A 17,677-nucleotide genomic window follows, 5' to 3' on the forward strand; every position below is an offset into this window, starting at 1 on the left:
ACCTTTTGCCACATTTCAGGCTTCAAACATAAAGATATAAAACTGTATTTTTTTGTGAAGAATCAACAACAAGTGGGACACAATCATGAAGTGGAACAACATTTATTGGATATTTCAAACTTTTTTAACAAATCAAAAACTGAAAAATTGAGCGTGCAAAATGATTCAGCCCCTTTACTTTCAGTGCAGCAAACTCTCTCCAGAAGTTCAGTGAGGATCTCTGAATGATCCAATGTTGACCTAAATGACTAATGATGATAAATACAATCCACCTGTGTGTAATCAAGTCTCCGTATAAATGCACCTGCACTGTGATAGTCTCAGAGGTCCGTTAAAAGCGCAGAGCGCATCATGAAGAACAAGGAACACACCAGGCAGGTCCGAGATACTGTTGTGAAGAAGTTTAAAGCCGGATTTGGATACAAAAAGATTTCCCAAGATTTAAACATCCCAAGGAGCACTGTGCAAGCGATAATATTGAAATGGAAGGAGTATCAGACCACTGCAAATCTACCAAGACCTGGCCGTCCCTCTAAACTTTCAGCTCATACAAGGAGAAGACTGATCAGAGATGCAGCCAAGAGGCCCATGATCACTCTGGATGAACTGCAGAGATCTACAGCTGAGGTGGGAGACTCTGTCCATAGGACAACAATCAGTCGTATATTGCACAAATCTGGCCTTTATGGAAGAGTGGCAAGAAGAAAGCCATTTCTTAAAGATATGTCGTTTAAAGTTTGCCACAAGCCACCTGGGAGACACACCAAACATGTGGAAGAAGGTGCTCTGGTCAGATGAAACCAAAATTGAACTTTTTGGCAACAATTCAAAACGTTATGTTTGGCGTAAAAGCAACACAGCTCATCACCCTGTACACACCATCCCCACTGTCAAACATGGTGGTGGCAGCATCATGGTTTGGGCCTGCTTTTCTTCAGCAGGGACAGGGAAGATGGTTAAAATTGATGGGAAAATGGATGGAGCCAAATACAGGACCATTCTGGAAGAAAACCTGATGGAGTCTGCAAAAGACCTGAGACTGGGACGGAGATTTGTCTTCCAACAAGACAATGATCCAAAACATAAAGCAAAATCTACAATGGAATGGTTCAAAAATAAACATATCCAGGTGTTAGAATGGCCAAGTCAAAGTCCAGACCTGAATCCAATCGAGAATCTGTGGAAAGAACTGAAAACTGCTGTTCGCAAATGCTCTCCATCCAACCTCACTGAGCTCGAGCTGTTTTGCAAGGAGGAATGGGAAAAAATTTCAGTCTCTCAATGTGCAAAACTGATAGAGACATACCCCAAGCGACTTACAGCTGTAATCGCAGCAAAAGGTGGCGCTACAAAGTATTAACTTAAGGGGGCTGAATAATTTTGCACGCCCAATTTTTCTGTTTTTGATTTGTTAAAAAAGTTTGAAATATCCAATAAATGTCGTTCCACTTCATGATTGTGTCCCACTTGTTGTTGATTCTTCACAAATACAGTTTTATATCTTTATGTTTGAAGCCTGAAATGTGGCAAAAGGTCGCAAAGTTCAAGGGGGCCGAATACTTTCGCAAGGCACTGTATCTTTACTTTTCCTCAAGTATTGGGTCATTTTTCCACAACTGACTATGACACGTTTTTGTGCGCAGCATATTAATATACCTTGAACCTGGTAGGACAGCACACGGAGCAAACTTAGGGAGAGTAGAGTAAGTTGAGTAATTTTTTTTTACATTCAGCATCACAATGTCAAGAAATGCATAGTATTCTTTCTAACAAAGATATCTACATATATCTCAGGCTGTTGTGTGTCCCTAGAAATAATCAGAATTAATGTAAAAAATACACTACATGGCCAAGAGTGTTAATGGATTTGGCTATTTCAGCCACACCTGTTGCTGACAGAAGTTTAAAATCAAGCACACAGCCATGCAATCGCCATAGACGAACACTAGCAGTAGAATGGCCTTACTGAAGAGGTCAGTGACTTGCAACGTGGCACCGTCATAAGATGGCACTTTTCCAACAAGTTGGTCAATAAAATGTCTGCCCTGCCAGAGCTGCCCCGGTCAATGCGATGTGGCGGGCCACACAAGCGCACAGAATGGACAGCTGAGTGCAGAAGCGCATAAAAATGGTCTGTCCACGGTTGAAACACTCATGACAGAGTTCCAAATTGCCTCGAAGCAATGTCAACACAATAACTGTTTCTTGAAGTGGGTGTCCATGGCTGAGCAGCTGCGCACAAGCCTAAGATCACCATGCGCAATGCCAAGCGTTGGCTACAGTGGCGTAAAGCTTGCTGCTAGTGGAAATGCGTTCTCTGGCGTGATGAATCAGGCTTCACCATCTGGCACCCCACCAGACTGATCTGGGTTTGGCAGATGCCGACTGCGTGCCAGGCTTAATTGCCCAACATCAGTGCACGACCTCAGTAATGCACTTGTGGCTGAATGGAAGCAAGTACCCGCAACAATGTTCAAACATCTAGTGGAAAGCCTTGCCAGAAGAGTGGAGGCTGTTATAGCAGCTAAGGGGGGACCAACTCCATATTAATGCCCATGATTTTGGAATGAGATGTTTTGAGCAGGTGTCTGTTTGCTTTTGGCCATGAAAAAAAATGGTCTCTTGGACCAGCACCATCAGCCATTGTCACAGGACACCATTATCTACTTTGTAGATCGGGACGGGGTAAGCTGCGCTGCCTCGGGTAATGGTGTCCTGTGGCAGTAGGTGATGGTGCTGGTTGGTTAAATGAATAGAATTGGGGTGTGGTGTATTGTATGCCTACATTCAAATATAGATTCTGTTCAATGTCACTTACCCTTCCATTTCTTGACCAGTTGTCATTTCGATGTGCCAATTCGGAGGCAAGTTCTCTGCATTTGAAGGTGATTTGACGTCTTCCTTCTCTCACTTCCTTGGCTGCTCTTTGAAGAATCTTGGGGGGGCACTTTTGCTAGGTTTAAGACCTCATGTTGTAGCTTATAGAGAGCCCAACTGATATATAAACAATCAAATTATCTACTTTGGTTTAGATAGCTTTGTTGCTGCAGATGCTTTGTTGCTGCAACTGTATATTGAGTAATGTTGTTAGTGTGCACTCTACATGGACTGAGTGTACAAAACATTAAGAACACATTCCTAATATTGAGTTGCAATCCCTTTGCCCTCAGAACAGACTCAATTAGTCAGGCATGGACTCTACAAGGTGTCAAAAGTGTTCCACAGGGATGCTGGCCCATGTTGACTCCAATGCTTCCCACAGCTGTGTCAAGTTGGCTGGTAGTGGATCTCTAATCCGAATAGCTTGTTCCATCTCATCCCACAGATGCTCAATTGGATTGAGATCAGCTGAATTCACAGTCATGTTTGTGGAACCATTCCTAGACAATCCTAGCCTTGTGGCATTATTCTGCAGTGAAAAAAGAAATTCACAGATGGATACACTGCTGCCATGAAGGGATGCACCTGATTTGGCAATGTGTTCAGATATGGCATTCAAACGTTGCTCCACTTTTATCAAGGGGACCAATGTGTTCCATGAAAATACACCACCACCACCAGCCTGCAATGTTGACACGGTATGATGGATGCATGCACAAAGTGCTTTTCACCATACCCTAGTCCTCCCATCAGCGTAAAACAGCAGGAACCGGGATTCATCAGACCTGGCAATCCAGTGTTTTTTTATCCTTAGCCCACTGCAAATGCAGTATTTTGCTGAAAGAAGGTCGTTGGCTGCCGTACCCCATTCGTATCAAGGTACGATGAGTTGTGCATTATTTTATGGATCACAATTCGTGTCAGCCTCCTTTGTCCTCTCATCAATTACCTGTTTTTGACCACTGGCCTGCCGTTGGTTGGATGTCCTTTGGGTGGTGGACCATTCTTGATACACACAGGAAACTGTTGAGCTTGAAAAATCCAGCAGTGTTGCAGTTCTTAACACACTCAAACCGGTGCGTCTGTCACCTACTACCATACCACGTTCAAAGATACTTCAATGTTTTGTCTTGCCCATTCACCCTCTGAATTTAGGCTGAAAAATCCTCTTCATCTACACTGATTGAAGTGGATTTAACAGGTGACCTCAATAAGGGTTCATAGCTTTCACCTGGTCAGTCTATCTTATAGAAAGGGCATGTTTTGTACACTCGGTGTATATGACAATATCTATTACTATGTACTCCACATTTGAAGAAATGGTCCATATTGTCATGCTGTGTTTCAAAACCACAGTATTAACATGCACAGTAAATCTCTACACATTTCAAGTTCGGTATAGAAGTAGTTGGCGGGTGTCAGATTTTTTAAAACGATAATACCAGTCAAACTTTTAGTGTTTGTTTCATTAGTCCACTGTTGATACAGTCCTAAAATGTTTTGCATGTCAGCAATTTTTTTAATTCAATTAGGCAAGTCAGTTAAGAACAAATTCTTATTTACAAAGATGGCCAAACCCGGACGACACTATGCACTGCCCTATGGGCCAGATGTGATTCAGCCTGGAAGCGAACCAGGGACTGTAGTGATGCCTCTTGCACTGAGATACAGTGCCTTAGAACGCTGTGCCACTCAGAAGCACTCAAACAATCAAGTTTTCAGGATATAGAACTTTCAAAATACAGAAAGAGTCACAGTATGATGCGTATTTTGAAAACTTGATTGCTGACATGCAAAACATTTTGGGACCGTATCAACAGTGGACTAATGAAACACATTATTGAGTGTAATTTTCCTTTAACTCACTTCTCAATATAGCCCAAGTAACCTAGATATATACAGGAAGTTTTACATTGTACACCCAGTGTTACATTATATTCAGATCTTATAACTTCAAAGGAAAAAAGTTACAAGGTTGAATGTGTTTATTTAAATGTCTTTGTTTGAACAGTCATATTTTGTTATTTAAGATACCTTGAACTGTTATCAAATAAACAGTAAAAAGACACAGTTCATGGTAAAAACTTTAGCATTTTCTAACAATACAGCACCTAGAACGTGTCATGAGTATGTAAGACATGGTTTAAAGTGCATGGAAGTACAAGTGGTATTTGGTTAGTGGTTATGGGATCAAAGTTCCACTAAAGGGAGGTTTTGTTGGGCAACACGGTGAGGATCTGGTTCTCTTATTCACTTTGTTGCCTTCTCCTCCTCTGTAGCCTTCTCCTCCGCTGTAGCCTTCTCCTCCGCTGTAGCCTTCTCCTCCGCTGTAGCCTTCTCCTCCGCTGTAGCCTTCTCCTCCGCTGTAGCCTTCTCCTCCGCTGTAGCCTTCTCCTCCGCTGTAGCCTTCTCCTCCGCTGTAGCCTTCTCCTCCGCTGTAGCCTTCTCCTCCGCTGTAGCCTTCTCCTCCGCTGTAGCCTTCTCCTCCTCCGTAGCCTTCTCTTCCTCCGTAATCTTCTCCTCCTCCGTAGCCTGCTTCTCCTCCATAATCTCCTCCATAATCTCCTCTTCCACCACCACCTTCTCCTCCACCACCTTCTTCTCCTCCTTGTCATCAGGGCACAGCTCTGAAATACAGAGAAAGTGTGAGGATATTCAGTGGCGACCCGTCATTCAGGGCAGGTGGCGCCCCACCTGTTTAGCAAAAAATGGTCTAATTGTTTTGCATGTTATTTGGGCATGAATACGTGTCACACATCAGTTTGCAAACAATGTAAAAAAAGATATATAATTCAGTTAATAAAGCCGCATACAAACTTGTTAAGTAAGGCAGCTCCAAAATGCAGGTGTTTCAGCCTAGCTCAGTGCTTTCGGTGGTGGGGCATCCACCGGAATATACCGACCGCAAGGTTTGGTAATGTAATCTATTTGCGCCGTGATTGGCTCAGTGTTCTGTCACTCATGGGGACGCTACGTCGCCGCAACATCTACAGGGAGAGCTCTAAAATTCAAGCCCCTTGAGTGGTGCCATAAAGTTACATTAGAAGTGCCCTTCCAAGAAGGCTCCAGATCATTGGCCACAGATCAACTGACATCAAATCACGTTAAATCTGCCGTAGCTTTATTGGACGGAAGTCTAGATTTAAGGATCTCTTTTCCAAGCTTAAAATAATAAACATTCAACACCATGGGTCAGAGAAGGTTGAATACATTGGCCATGCTATCAATCCTGACAATGGAATGGCCATTGCTTTCTCTGTCTGCACAATATACATTTAAAGTTTCACATTTTGTAGATTTTTTACCATCTATAAAAGATAATAAAAAGATGAGGAGCAAAGAGAACCCCTGACCTGTTATTCCATCGTAGGTCTGGTGTTTCTCTGGGAAGTTCAGACACTCTGCCTGTTTCTTATAGGTGTCCAGGTATGTGTCATCCATTTTCCCTGTCCTTGCTGAGAGAGGGAGAGCGAGAGAGAGGCTGGTGAGCTGACCTACAGTACTGCTGGTGTAATCTTTAAGGGCTGGTAACAGACAACAAAAGGCTCAACTCCCATTAAGTCTTTCAAAGCATTGAATATGGTTCTGAAATAACGACTCATCCCTTTGACAGAAAGATAGAATTTTAACACCTTATCGATGTAGGGTCAACTCCAGGCTTTCACAATGCTTTGTCTGGAGTATAGCATGCCTAAACTGCTACTATTTATCAATGTCAATAAGTGGGGTTAGCCTGATCCCAGATCTGTATGTGCTTAAGCCAACTCCTCTGACCATCGTTGTCATGCCATACATTTGTCATGACACTGAACCAGCAGTTAGGAATTGGTTAAAGCACATCCAGATGGGTCTGACAATTTTGGGGATGGACTTCCTCAAATCAATTGAGAATTGATCGGACTTACTGAACAGGAGCAGGTATCTGCCAGTGACATCTCCATTACGAGATGTGTCTGACCAAAGCAGGCAGTCAGGGCAGGTCTCCAGGTACTGGCCTTTGTGTTCAGACAAATGAACTGTGGATCCACAAAATAAAATAAATGCCTTATCCATTATGATTAGGACATTTGGTAGCGCTTTTTTTTCTGTCCTGCTTCAGCTGTTACAGTACACAAATTCAACACACTTGGTAAGTACCTTGTACCAAATGGCAGGTTACTTTTTGGTGCTTGTTTCAGTGAATACCAAAGAAAATCAAATGTAATTATTATTACTCTTGCTACATGATTACCATGTAATTTCCAAGTAAAAAATACCAGACTAAAATACAGTAACAGTACATTTTATTTATCTTTACAGGCATACGATGACATACAGTGAAGACATAACATGGCAATATACACATTAATAGTTAAGTGGATAAAGGCCCTCTCTTATTGAGCAGCTAAATGTTTTCATCCCTCAGACCTCAGATGTAGAGCACTAGCCAGGTTGCCAGATTGTTTCTGCTTCAGCCAACTTGCTCCTTTGCCGATGTCCTATTTGGCAACGCCAGGGGAGGGTGTTGGCTAAAGCACAGACAGATATGGCAACCAGGCTAGTAGAGCACAGGTCACTTACTGTGTACTGTGGAAGTGGTGCCGGAGATGGTAGCATGTGTTGTACCCACGATGCATTTGCCATCACTGATGGACATTTTGAAAAACGTGTTAGCATGTTGTATGATTCATTGCTTAGGTGCCAATTTGAAACATTGTCTTTGCTTTCAGAGAAAGGTCAAATTAAATGTCTACCATTGCACATACTTTCCTGATATTTAATAAAGCCCTTTCCAAACTACTATGACATTCACTAAAGTCTGCATTCATATCCACAATATAGCCAGACTTACATGCGGTCTCCCCATCTTAGGGTGACTACTTTATGGTCCGATGTAGCCGACAGGTCTATCCAGGAGCTTTTCAGAGTCCCCAAAGCATTTTGGAAGAATAAATGATCCGCAGACCCCATCACATACACCCATTTGCCATAGAGCTGCCAGTCACAGACAAGGAAAAACACATGAGTTTCATACCATCTAATTGCCTCATCCTATACCAATATGGACCATTTTGAAGTTGGATGAAACACAAGGGGAGTATAGTAAAAAAGAAAATGTGTAGGTGTTATGGATTAACATCCCTTGCCTTATCATGGATGTACAGTTACCTATCCAATAGAAGACACAATGTTTTCTTTAATGGAAGCCTTTCTAATGCAAATTCGGTTGAGTGTGGAGTACCACAGGGCAGCCGGCTTGGACCATTTATTGTTTTTGGTGTTTTCTAATGACTTTCCTTGAATAAAGCCTATGTGTCTATGTACTCTGACGACTCAACAGTATACACGTCGGCTGCAACAGTAAAATAACTTAAGTTTAAGGTAACTAGCAATAAGCTGGGGCTAAACATCTCAAACTAAAAGCATAATTTTTGGGACAAACCACTCACAACCCTAATCCTCATCTGGATCCATTATTGAATGTGGCTATTGAGCAGACAACTGCTGGGTGTCAACCTAGATGACAAGCTTTGATGGTCAAAACATAATTATGACTTAACGGTTACTAAAATGGGATGAGGTCTGTCTATGATAAGGCATTGCTCTGCTTTCTCTATCTCAGTCAACCAGACCCTAGTTTTGTCACACCTCCACTACTGTCCAGTTGTGGTCAGGTGCAGCAAAGAAGGAATTAGGCAAATTGCAGTTGGTGCAAAACAGAGCAGCACGTATTGCACTTTGATGTACACGGAGTACGAATGACATGCATGTCAATCTCTCCTGGCTCAAAGTTGAGGAGTTGAGGAGAGATTGACTGCATCACTATTGTTCTTTGTGGGAGGTGTTGAAGGTACCAAACTGTCTGTTGAAGCAGTTGGCACACAGTTCGGACACTCATAGGTACAACACAAGACATCCAACCAGAGGTCTCTTCACAGTACCCAGGTCCAGAACAGAGGCTGGGAAACACAGTATTAAATAGAGCCATGACTACATGGAACTCTGCCACAGCAGGTAACTCAAGCTAGCAATAAAACCAGACTCAAAGAACAGATAAAAGAACACCTTACAGCACGACGGGAACTGTGAAAAGACAGACATTTATATGCATTTTGTATTATGTATGTGATCCGTGATTGGGATATGACTGTGGTATGTACTTGTCTCACCATCTTAATATGAATGAACTAGCTGTGGGTTGCTCTGGTTGGGAGCGTCGGCTGAATGGTTAAGTTGTAATGTAAATGTGCTATATATTATTTATTTATTTATTTGAAGAGTAAATTGCAGATCCTAATAAATACTGCACAGCATCTGTCACTGTCCATAGTAGGTTAGCCGGATAGGGAGTAGAGTGTCATCTGAGACATATTCATTAGATCCTAAATATATTTAGTATTATGATCACAGCTTACCTCGGTATGGTCCTCCAGTACCAGGGGTTTGACCAGTTCTTTACAGTCCGGTGCAGATGCAGCACTCAGAGAGGCTAGAGCCAGGAGAGCTACAACCAGCTGAACAGCCATAGAGAGAGGTAGAGAGAGATGGAGCAGACACTGAGGACGATCGTACAGTACAGATAGAGCAGAACACCTCTACTGCTGGGGCATATGCCTCCCGGGGGCTTAGACAAAAACACTGTTGCATAAGGGGCAATGTGGAGGAGGAAGAGGGGAGGCTTTCAACATGCTTCAATGCTTGAATGGGTAAATGGAGGGCTAAATCAGCATTCATTTCCAGACTTGTCTTATATAACTCTGAATGGATGTCCCCTCCCTGACTGAGGAGACACCATCTATTAGCTAGGGACCAGAGCACTCTAAATAGAAGCTTCTGTTTGGGACTATTGTCCTTGAATGAATTCAAACGGACAGCCTGGATACCAGCTAAATGATAACGTCCACATTATGGTGAAAAGGGCCTCAATTGCTTTTGTTTGAAGGAACTTTTGTTACATGTAGCAACAAGCTAAATAATTACTTAAATGATCAATAGTATGTACATTGTGTCTGGTTTGGAATGGGACTACAGTAAAAACAACGTTGCAGGATGAAGAGGGATGCAGCCCTTGGTTTGGTTTCTGTACACATGAGGGTGTCTTACACTTTCTCTTGAGTTACCTGGCAACCAACTGCCTTGGTCCCAAAAACAAAAGAGCTTCTCTTTTAAATGTTTTGTTGTGCCCTAGCTTTGTCACAAGGAGACAAATGTGCTGACCACTAGGAACCAATAAACTAATTCAGGGTGAGGGCTACATGGAAACTTTGAATAAAATACTGAAACAGGTAGCAAGTAAACAGATATCTGTTTCCTCCAGTTTCAATGTATTTCCCATTTCAATAAGACATATCGACCTTGATATGTCTGTCTATTACGTTGAACAGTTAAGCAGGAAGTACATGATTTCTATGTCACCGGGGACTGGCAGAAATGCTGCCCCTTGACCATAGCTTGACTTTTGGTGAGCGGAGCGTGTTCCTTCTGATCGGTAGGCTACATGGACCTCTGAAGGGTCATATTTTGGTGGTGTCTCTCATTCACCATAAACAGTTGTAATGAAACACATAGAAGTTACTGTTTAAGACTTGAATTAATGGTAGAACTTTTTAAAAAGCAAAATTACATCCAGTAACAAAGTTTGTTTAGTAGTAAAAATAAGTATCAAGCAACTAAATGCATGTACAGTAAAATAATTGAATATACTGTAACACAATTCAACACGTCAAGAAGGTTAGAACAGTCCCAGTGATGGGTCATTCTGTTGATCAGGTGGCTTAGACTTAAGCCTGTTGTCTGTCATTTCCTTTACTCATCAGGACACAGATTTGAAACAGAAAGAGAGAAGATATTTACAGGAGTGAATGCTCTCCCAGTACGAAATAACTCATTCCGTTTTAAGAGTTATGTTTCATTAGATGGTAAAAGGTGAGAGAAGTACATTAACTATATCATACCCAGGTCCCCAAAGTGGTATTGTGGGAGGAAGTTGAGACACTGCATGTTTCTAAAGGTCTCCAGTTATGAGGCTTCTAATCTCCTCATAGTCCTTGCTGAGAGAAAGAGAGGGTGGGTTTTTTGTGTCTGACTGGAGAGATTGATGGTGGGATTGGTACGGGTGATGATGATACTATAAAAACACGGACAAAGCAAATGACTTTAATCATTTGACTTTCTGAATAGAACGCTGTATCTGCTTCTGGTCTCTCCCTCAGAGGTCGACACGACAGTAGAGTCTGGTCACAGGAGGCAGTCACGGCAGATTTCAGGGTGCTTACCATCATGGTCAAATCAAAGTTTGTCACGTGCGCCTAACAGGTGTAGACCTTACAGTGAAATGCTTACTTACCGGCCCTAACCAACAGTGCAATTAAGTAAAAAATAGTTATTAAGTGAACAATAGCTAACACTAATTGAGGTAGTATGTATATGCAGGTATGGTTAAAGTGACTATGCAAATATGATAAACAGAGTAGCAGCAGGGTTTGGGAGGGCAGGACAATGCAAATAGTTCGGGTAGCCATTTGATTACTTGTTCAGGAGTCTTATGGCTAGGGGGTAAAAACTGTTGAGTCTTTTGGTCCTAGACTTGGCACTCCGGTACCGCTTGCCATGCGGTAGTAGAGAGAACATTCTATGACTGGGGTTGGCTGGGGTCTTTCTCTGACACTGCCTGGTGTAGAGGTCCTTGGATGGCAGGCAGCTTAGCCCCAGTGATGTACTAGGCCGTACGCACTACCCTCTGTAGTGCCTTGCGGTCGGAGGCCGAGCAGTTGCCGTACCAGGCAGTGATACAACCAGTGCTCTCGATGTTGCAGCTGTAGAACCTTTTGAGGATCTGAGGACCCATGCCAAATTTTTAAGTTTCCTGAGGGGGAATAGGCTTTGTCGTGCCCTCTTCACAACTGTCTTGGTGTGTTTGTACCATTCTATTTTGTTGGTGATGTGGACACCAAGGAACTTGAAGCTCTCAACCTGCTCCTCTACAGCCCCTTCAATGAGAATGGGGGTGTGCTCGGTCCTCCTTTTCCTGTAGTTCAATCATCTCCTTAATCTTGATTATGTTGAGCGATAGGCTGTTATTCTGGCACTACCTGGCCAAGTCTCTGACCTCCTCCCTATAGGCTGTCTCGTCGTTGTCAGTGATTAAGCCTACCACTGTTGTGTCGTCGGGAAAACTTAATGATGGTGTTGGAGTCATGCTTGGCCATGCAGTCATGGGTGAAAAGGGAGTACAGGAGGGGACTGAGCACACACCCCTGAGGGGCCCCCGTGTTGAGGATCAGCGTGGCGGATGTGTTGCTACCTAATCTCACCACTTGGGGGGCGGCCCGTCAGGAAGTCCAGGATCCAGTTGCAGAGGGAAGTGTTTAGTCTCAGGATCCTTAGCTTAGTGATGAGCTTTGAGGGTACTATGGTGTTGAACGCTGAGCTCTAGTCAATGAATAGCATTCTCACGTAGGTGTTCCTTTCGTCCAGGTGGGAAAGGGCAGTGTGGAGTGCAATACAGATTGCATCATCTGTGGATCTGTTTGGGCGGTATGCAAATTGGAATGGGTCTAGGGTTTCTGGGATAATGGTGTTAATGTGAGCCATTACCAGCCTTTCAAAGCAATTCATGGCTACCGACAAGAGTGCTACGTGGTCTGCTTGAAACATGTTGGTATTACAGACTCAATCAGGGATATGTTGTGAATGTTGACTTGTTTAAAGGTCTTACTCATGTTGACTACGGAGAGTGTGATAACAGTCATCCGGAACAGCTGATGCTCTCATGCATGCCTTAGTGTTGCTTGCCTCGACGCGATTTAATCGTCTGGTAGGCTCATGTCACTGGGCAGCTCGTGGCTGTGCTTCCCTTTGTAGTCTGTAATAGTTTGAAACCTCTGCCACATAAGATGTGTGTCGGAGCCGGTGTAGTACGATTCAATCTTAGCCCTGTATTGGTGCTTTGCCTGTTTGATGGTTCGTTGGTGGGCATAGCAGGATTTCTTATAAGCTTCCGGGTTAGTCCTGCACCTTGAAAATGGCAGCTCTACCCTTTAGCTCAGTGTGAATGTTGTCTGTAATCCATGGTTTCTGGTTGGGGTATGTTCGTACAGTCACTGTGGGGACGACATCCTCAATGCACTTATTGATAAAGCCAGTGACTGATGTCATGTACTCAATGCCATCGGAAGAATCCCGGAACATGTTCCAGTCTGTGCTGACAAAACAGTAGTTTTTCATCTGCTTCATCTGACAATTTTTTTTACAGACCGAGCCACTGGTGCTTCCTGCTTTCATTTTTGCATGTAAGCAGGAATCAGGAGGATAGAATTGTGGTCAGATTTACCAAATGGAGTGCAAGGGAGAGCTTTGTATGTGGAGTACAGGTGATCTAGTATTTTTTTCCCTCTGGTTGCACATCAACATGTTGATAGAAATTAGGTAAAACTGACGTTTCCCTGCATTAAAATCCCCCGGCCACTAGGAGTGGGTGAGCGGTTTCCTGATACAGCTGATTGAGCGAGGTCTTAGTGCCAGCATCTGTCTGTGGTGGTAAATTAACAGCCACGAAAAGTGTGGATAAAAACTCTTGGCAAATAGTGTGGTCTACAGTTTATCATAACTTACTCTACTTCAGGTGAGCAAAATCTAGAGACTTTCTTAGATTTTGTGCACCAGCCGTTGTTTACAAATATGCACAGACCGCCTCCCTGACTATAGGCAGGAATTAAAACAGGAAGCACCTGTGGCAAGGTCTGTATGAGTATATACAGACCACCTGAGGCAAAAAGACAGTACAGGGACAAAGAGGAGTCACAACATGAGACGCATTTGGCAGGGACTTTTACAATCAAGGATTATAAAAGGAAAAGCAGCCAGGTCGCGGACACGACACTTCACTCCCAGACAAGCTAAAGACCTTTTTTCCCCCGCTTCAAGTCCTTGAGTGGCCCAGCCAGAGCCCGATTGAAAATCTCTAGAGAGACCTGAAGGAGCTTGAGAGGATCTGCAGAGAAGAATGGGAGAAACTCCCCAAATACAGGTGTGCCAAGCGTGTAGCGTCATGCCCAAGAAGACTTGAGGCTGCAATCACTGCAAAAGGTGCTTCGACAAAGTACTGAGTAAAGGGATATGTTTTTTGTTTTTAATACATATGCAAACATTTCTAAAAAACTGTTTAACCCATTATGGGTTATTGTGTAGATTGATAAAAATGTAATCAATTTTAGAATATGGCTGTAACGTAACAATGTGGAAAAAGTCAAGGGATCTGTATACTTTCCAAATGCGCTGTATGTGTGAATGTTGTTCATCGACTATAGCTCGGCTTTTAACACCCTAGTGCCCTCCAAGCTCATCACTAAGCTCGGGGCCTTGGATCTGAACTCTTCCCTGTGCAACTGGGTCCTAGATTTACTGACGAGACGACCACAGGTGCTGAGGGAAGGCAACAACACATCCGCCATGAAATCCTCAACACGGGAGCCGCCCAGGGGTGTGTGCGCTCAGCCCCCTCCTGTACTCCCTGTTCACCCATGACTGCTTGGCCACAGAGGACTTCAACTCAATCATCAAGTTTGCTTGTGACGCGACAGCGGTAGGCCTGATTACCAACTATGACAAAACAGACTACAGGGAGGTCATAGCCCTGGTGGAATGGTGCCAGGAAAATAACCTCTCCCTTAACATCAACAAAAGGAGCTGATTGTGGACTACAGGAGGCCGAAGGAACATGCCCCCATCCTCATCTACAGTAGATACGGTCAAAAGTTCCACTGCATACACTTCACTGAGGACCTGAAATGGTCTCATCACACCGACACTGTGGTGAAGGTGAAACAGCGCCTCTACAAGCCCAGGTGCCTGAAGAAATTTGGCATGGCCCCTAAGACCCTCAAAGTTCTACAGATGCACCATTGAGTGCATTCTGTTGGGTTGCATCACCGTCAGGTATGGCAACTGCACTGCCCTCAAATGCACGACTCTCCAGAGGGTGGTGCTGTCAGCCCAACGCATCATCGGGGACACGCTATCTGCCCTCCAGAACTCTGTATCAAAGGAAGGCCAAGAAGATCATTTAACTTCGTAAATGTAATTGAAAATGTGATATATATATATATATATGCGTATCACTCCTGTGTTCCAATGGCACGTTGTGTTAGGTAATCCAAGTTTATAATTTTAGAAGGCTAATTGATCATTAGAAAACCCTTTCGCAATGATGCTAGCACAGCTGAAAACTGTGGTGCTGATTAAAGAAGCAATAAAACTGGCCTTCTTTAGACTAGTCGAGTATCTGGAGCATCAGCATTTGTGGGTTCGGTTACAGGATCAAAATGGACAGAAACAAAGCACTTTCTTCTGAAACTTGTCAGTCTGTTCTTGTTCTGGGAAATGAAGGCTATTCCATGTGAGAAATAGCCAAGAAACTGAAGATCTCGTAAAACACTGTACTACTGTCTCTAACCAGAATAGAAAGAGTGGGAGGCCCCGGTGCACAACTGAGCAAGAAGACAAGTACATTAGAGTGTCTAGTTTGGCATGGCACCTTGAGAAACAGATGTCTCACAAGTCCTCAACTGGCAGCTTCATTAAATAGTACCTGCAAAACCAGTCTCAACGTCAACAGTAAAGAGGTGACTCCAGGATGGTGGACTTCTTGGCAGAGTTGCAAAGAAAAAGCCATATCTCAGACTGGCCAATAAAAAGAAAAGATTAAGATGGGCAAAAGAATACAGATGCTGGATGGACAGAGGAAGGCCAGCATCCCGGAGTCACCTCTTCACTGTTGATGTTGAGACTGGTGTTTTGCAGGTACTATTTAATGAAGCTGCCAGTTGAGGACTTGAGGCGTGTTTTCAGCCATACCGGTTGCTGACAGGTGTATGAAAACGAGCACACAGCCATACAATCTCCATAGACAAAAATTGGCAGTTGAATAGTCTTACTGAACAGCTCAGTGACTTTCAACGTGGCACCGTCATAGGATGCAACCTTTCCAACAATTTCTGCCCTGTTAGAGCTGCCCCGGTCAACTGTAAGTGCAGTTATTGTGAAGTGGAAACATCTAGGAGCAACAACGGCTTAGCTGTGAAGTGGTAGGCCACACAAGCTCACAGAATGGGACCGCCGAGTGCTAAAGCGCATAGCAAGTAAAAATAGTCTGTCCTAGGTTGCAACACTCACTACCGAGTTTCAAACTGCCTCTGGAAGCAACGTCAGCATAATAACTGTTCGTTGGGAGCTTCATGAAATGGGTTTCCATGGCTGAGCAGCAACACACAAGCCTAAGATCACCATGCGCAATGCCAAGCGTCGGCTGGAGTGGTGTAAAACTCACCGCCATTGGACTCCGGAGCAGTGGAAACGCTTCACCATTTGGTAGTCCGACTGCCAAACCCAGATTTGTCCAATGCCAGGAGAACTCTACCTGCTCGAATGCACAGTGGCAACTGTAAAGTTTGTCGGAGTAGGAATAATGGTCTGGGGCTGTTTTTCATGGTTCGGGCTAGGCCCCTTTTAGTTCCAGTAAAGGGAAATCTTTACGCTACAGCATAAATTACATTCTAGACGAATCTGTGCTTCCAACTTTGTGGCAACAGTTTGGGGAAGGCCCTTTCCTGTTTCAGCATGACAATGCCCTGTGCACAAAGTGAGGTCCTTACAGAAATGGTTTGTCAAGATCGGTGTGGAAGAACTTAACTGGCCTGCACAGAGTCCTGACCTCAACCCCATCAAACACCTTCGGGATTAATTGGAATGCCGACTATAAGCCAGGCCTAATCGCCCAACATCACTAATGCTCTTGTGGTTGAATGGAAGCAAGTCCTTGCAGCAATGTTCAAACATCTAGTGGAAAGCTTTCCAGAAGAGTGGAGGCTGTTATATCTGCAAAGGGGGGGGGGACCAACTCCATATTAATGCCCATGATTTTGGAATGAGATGTTTGACAAGCAGTTGTCCACAGTGTATATCAGTGTAGTTACGTACATAAAGAGATTCTCCAATACTTTTTAGCCAGTAGTTCTTAAAGTGGTCCCTGGAAATTGTGTACTAGGTCACATACAGTGGGGCAAAAAAGTATTGTCAGCCACCAATTGTGCAAGTTCTCCAACTTAAAAAGATGAGAGGCCTGTAATTTTCATCATAGGTACACTTCAACTATGACAGACAAAATGAGAAAAAAAAATCCAGAAAATCACATTGTAGGATTTTTAATTGATTTGTTTTCAAATTATGGTGGAAAATAAGTATCTGGTCACCTACAAACAAGCAAGATTTCTGGCTCTCACAGACCTGTAACTTCAAGAGGCTCCTGTCCTCCACTCATTACCTGTATTAATGGCACCTGTTTGAACTTGTTATCAGTATAAAAGACACCTGTCCACAACCTCAAACAGTCACACTCCAAACTCCACTATGGTCAAGACCAAAGAGCTGTCAAAGGACACCAGAAACAAAATTGTAGACCTGCACCAGGCTGGGAAGACTGAATCTGCAATAGGTAAGCAGCTTGGTTTGAAGAAATCAACTGTGGGAGCAATTATTAGGAGATGGAAGACATACAAGACCACTGATCATCTCCCTCGATCTGGAGCTCCACGCAAGATCTCACCCCGTAGGGTCAAAATGATCTCAAGAACGGTGAGCAAAAATCCCAGAACCACACGGGGGGACCTAGTGAATGACCTGCAGAGAGCTGGGACCAAAGTAACAAAGCCTACCATCAGTAACACACTACGCCGCCAGGGACTCAAATCCTGCAGTACCAGACGTGTCCCCCTGCTTAAGCCAGTACATGTCCAGGCCCGTCTGAAGTTTGGATGATCCA

General features: G+C 43.7%; 1 protein-coding gene across 1 annotated transcript; it reads right to left on the reverse strand.

Moving 5' to 3' along the window:
• Positions 1–4,847: 4,847 nt before the first annotated feature.
• On the reverse strand, positions 4,848–9,563 carry LOC109881230 (uncharacterized). Its single transcript, XM_020473384.2, has 6 exons — positions 9,276–9,563; positions 7,712–7,854; positions 7,441–7,505; positions 6,786–6,896; positions 6,234–6,335; positions 4,848–5,507 (listed from the first exon to the last, which is right to left on the reverse strand). The coding sequence occupies exons 1-6, from the start codon at positions 9,384–9,386 to the stop codon at positions 5,131–5,133; spliced, it is 909 nt and encodes a 302-aa protein (XP_020328973.2). The 5' UTR covers positions 9,387–9,563; the 3' UTR covers positions 4,848–5,130.
• Between the last annotated feature and the right edge of the window lie 8,114 nt (positions 9,564–17,677).

Source organism: Oncorhynchus kisutch, linkage group LG3 (genome assembly GCF_002021735.2).
Source record: "Oncorhynchus kisutch isolate 150728-3 linkage group LG3, Okis_V2, whole genome shotgun sequence".
Lineage (NCBI taxonomy): Eukaryota > Metazoa > Chordata > Actinopteri > Salmoniformes > Salmonidae > Oncorhynchus > Oncorhynchus kisutch.

Coding starts and splice junctions, on each gene's coding strand:
- LOC109881230 (XM_020473384.2), bottom strand. CDS start 9,386: ATGGCTGTTCAGCTGGTTGTAGCTCTCCTGGCTCTAGCCTCTCTGAGT. Junction 7,506..7,711: donor CTAAGATGGGGAGACCGCAT/GTAAGTCTGGCT, acceptor AATGTCCATCAG/TGATGGCAAATGCATCGTGG. Junction 6,336..6,785: donor CAGATACCTGCTCCTGTTCA/GTAAGTCCGATC, acceptor TCCCTCTCTCAG/CAAGGACAGGGAAAATGGAT.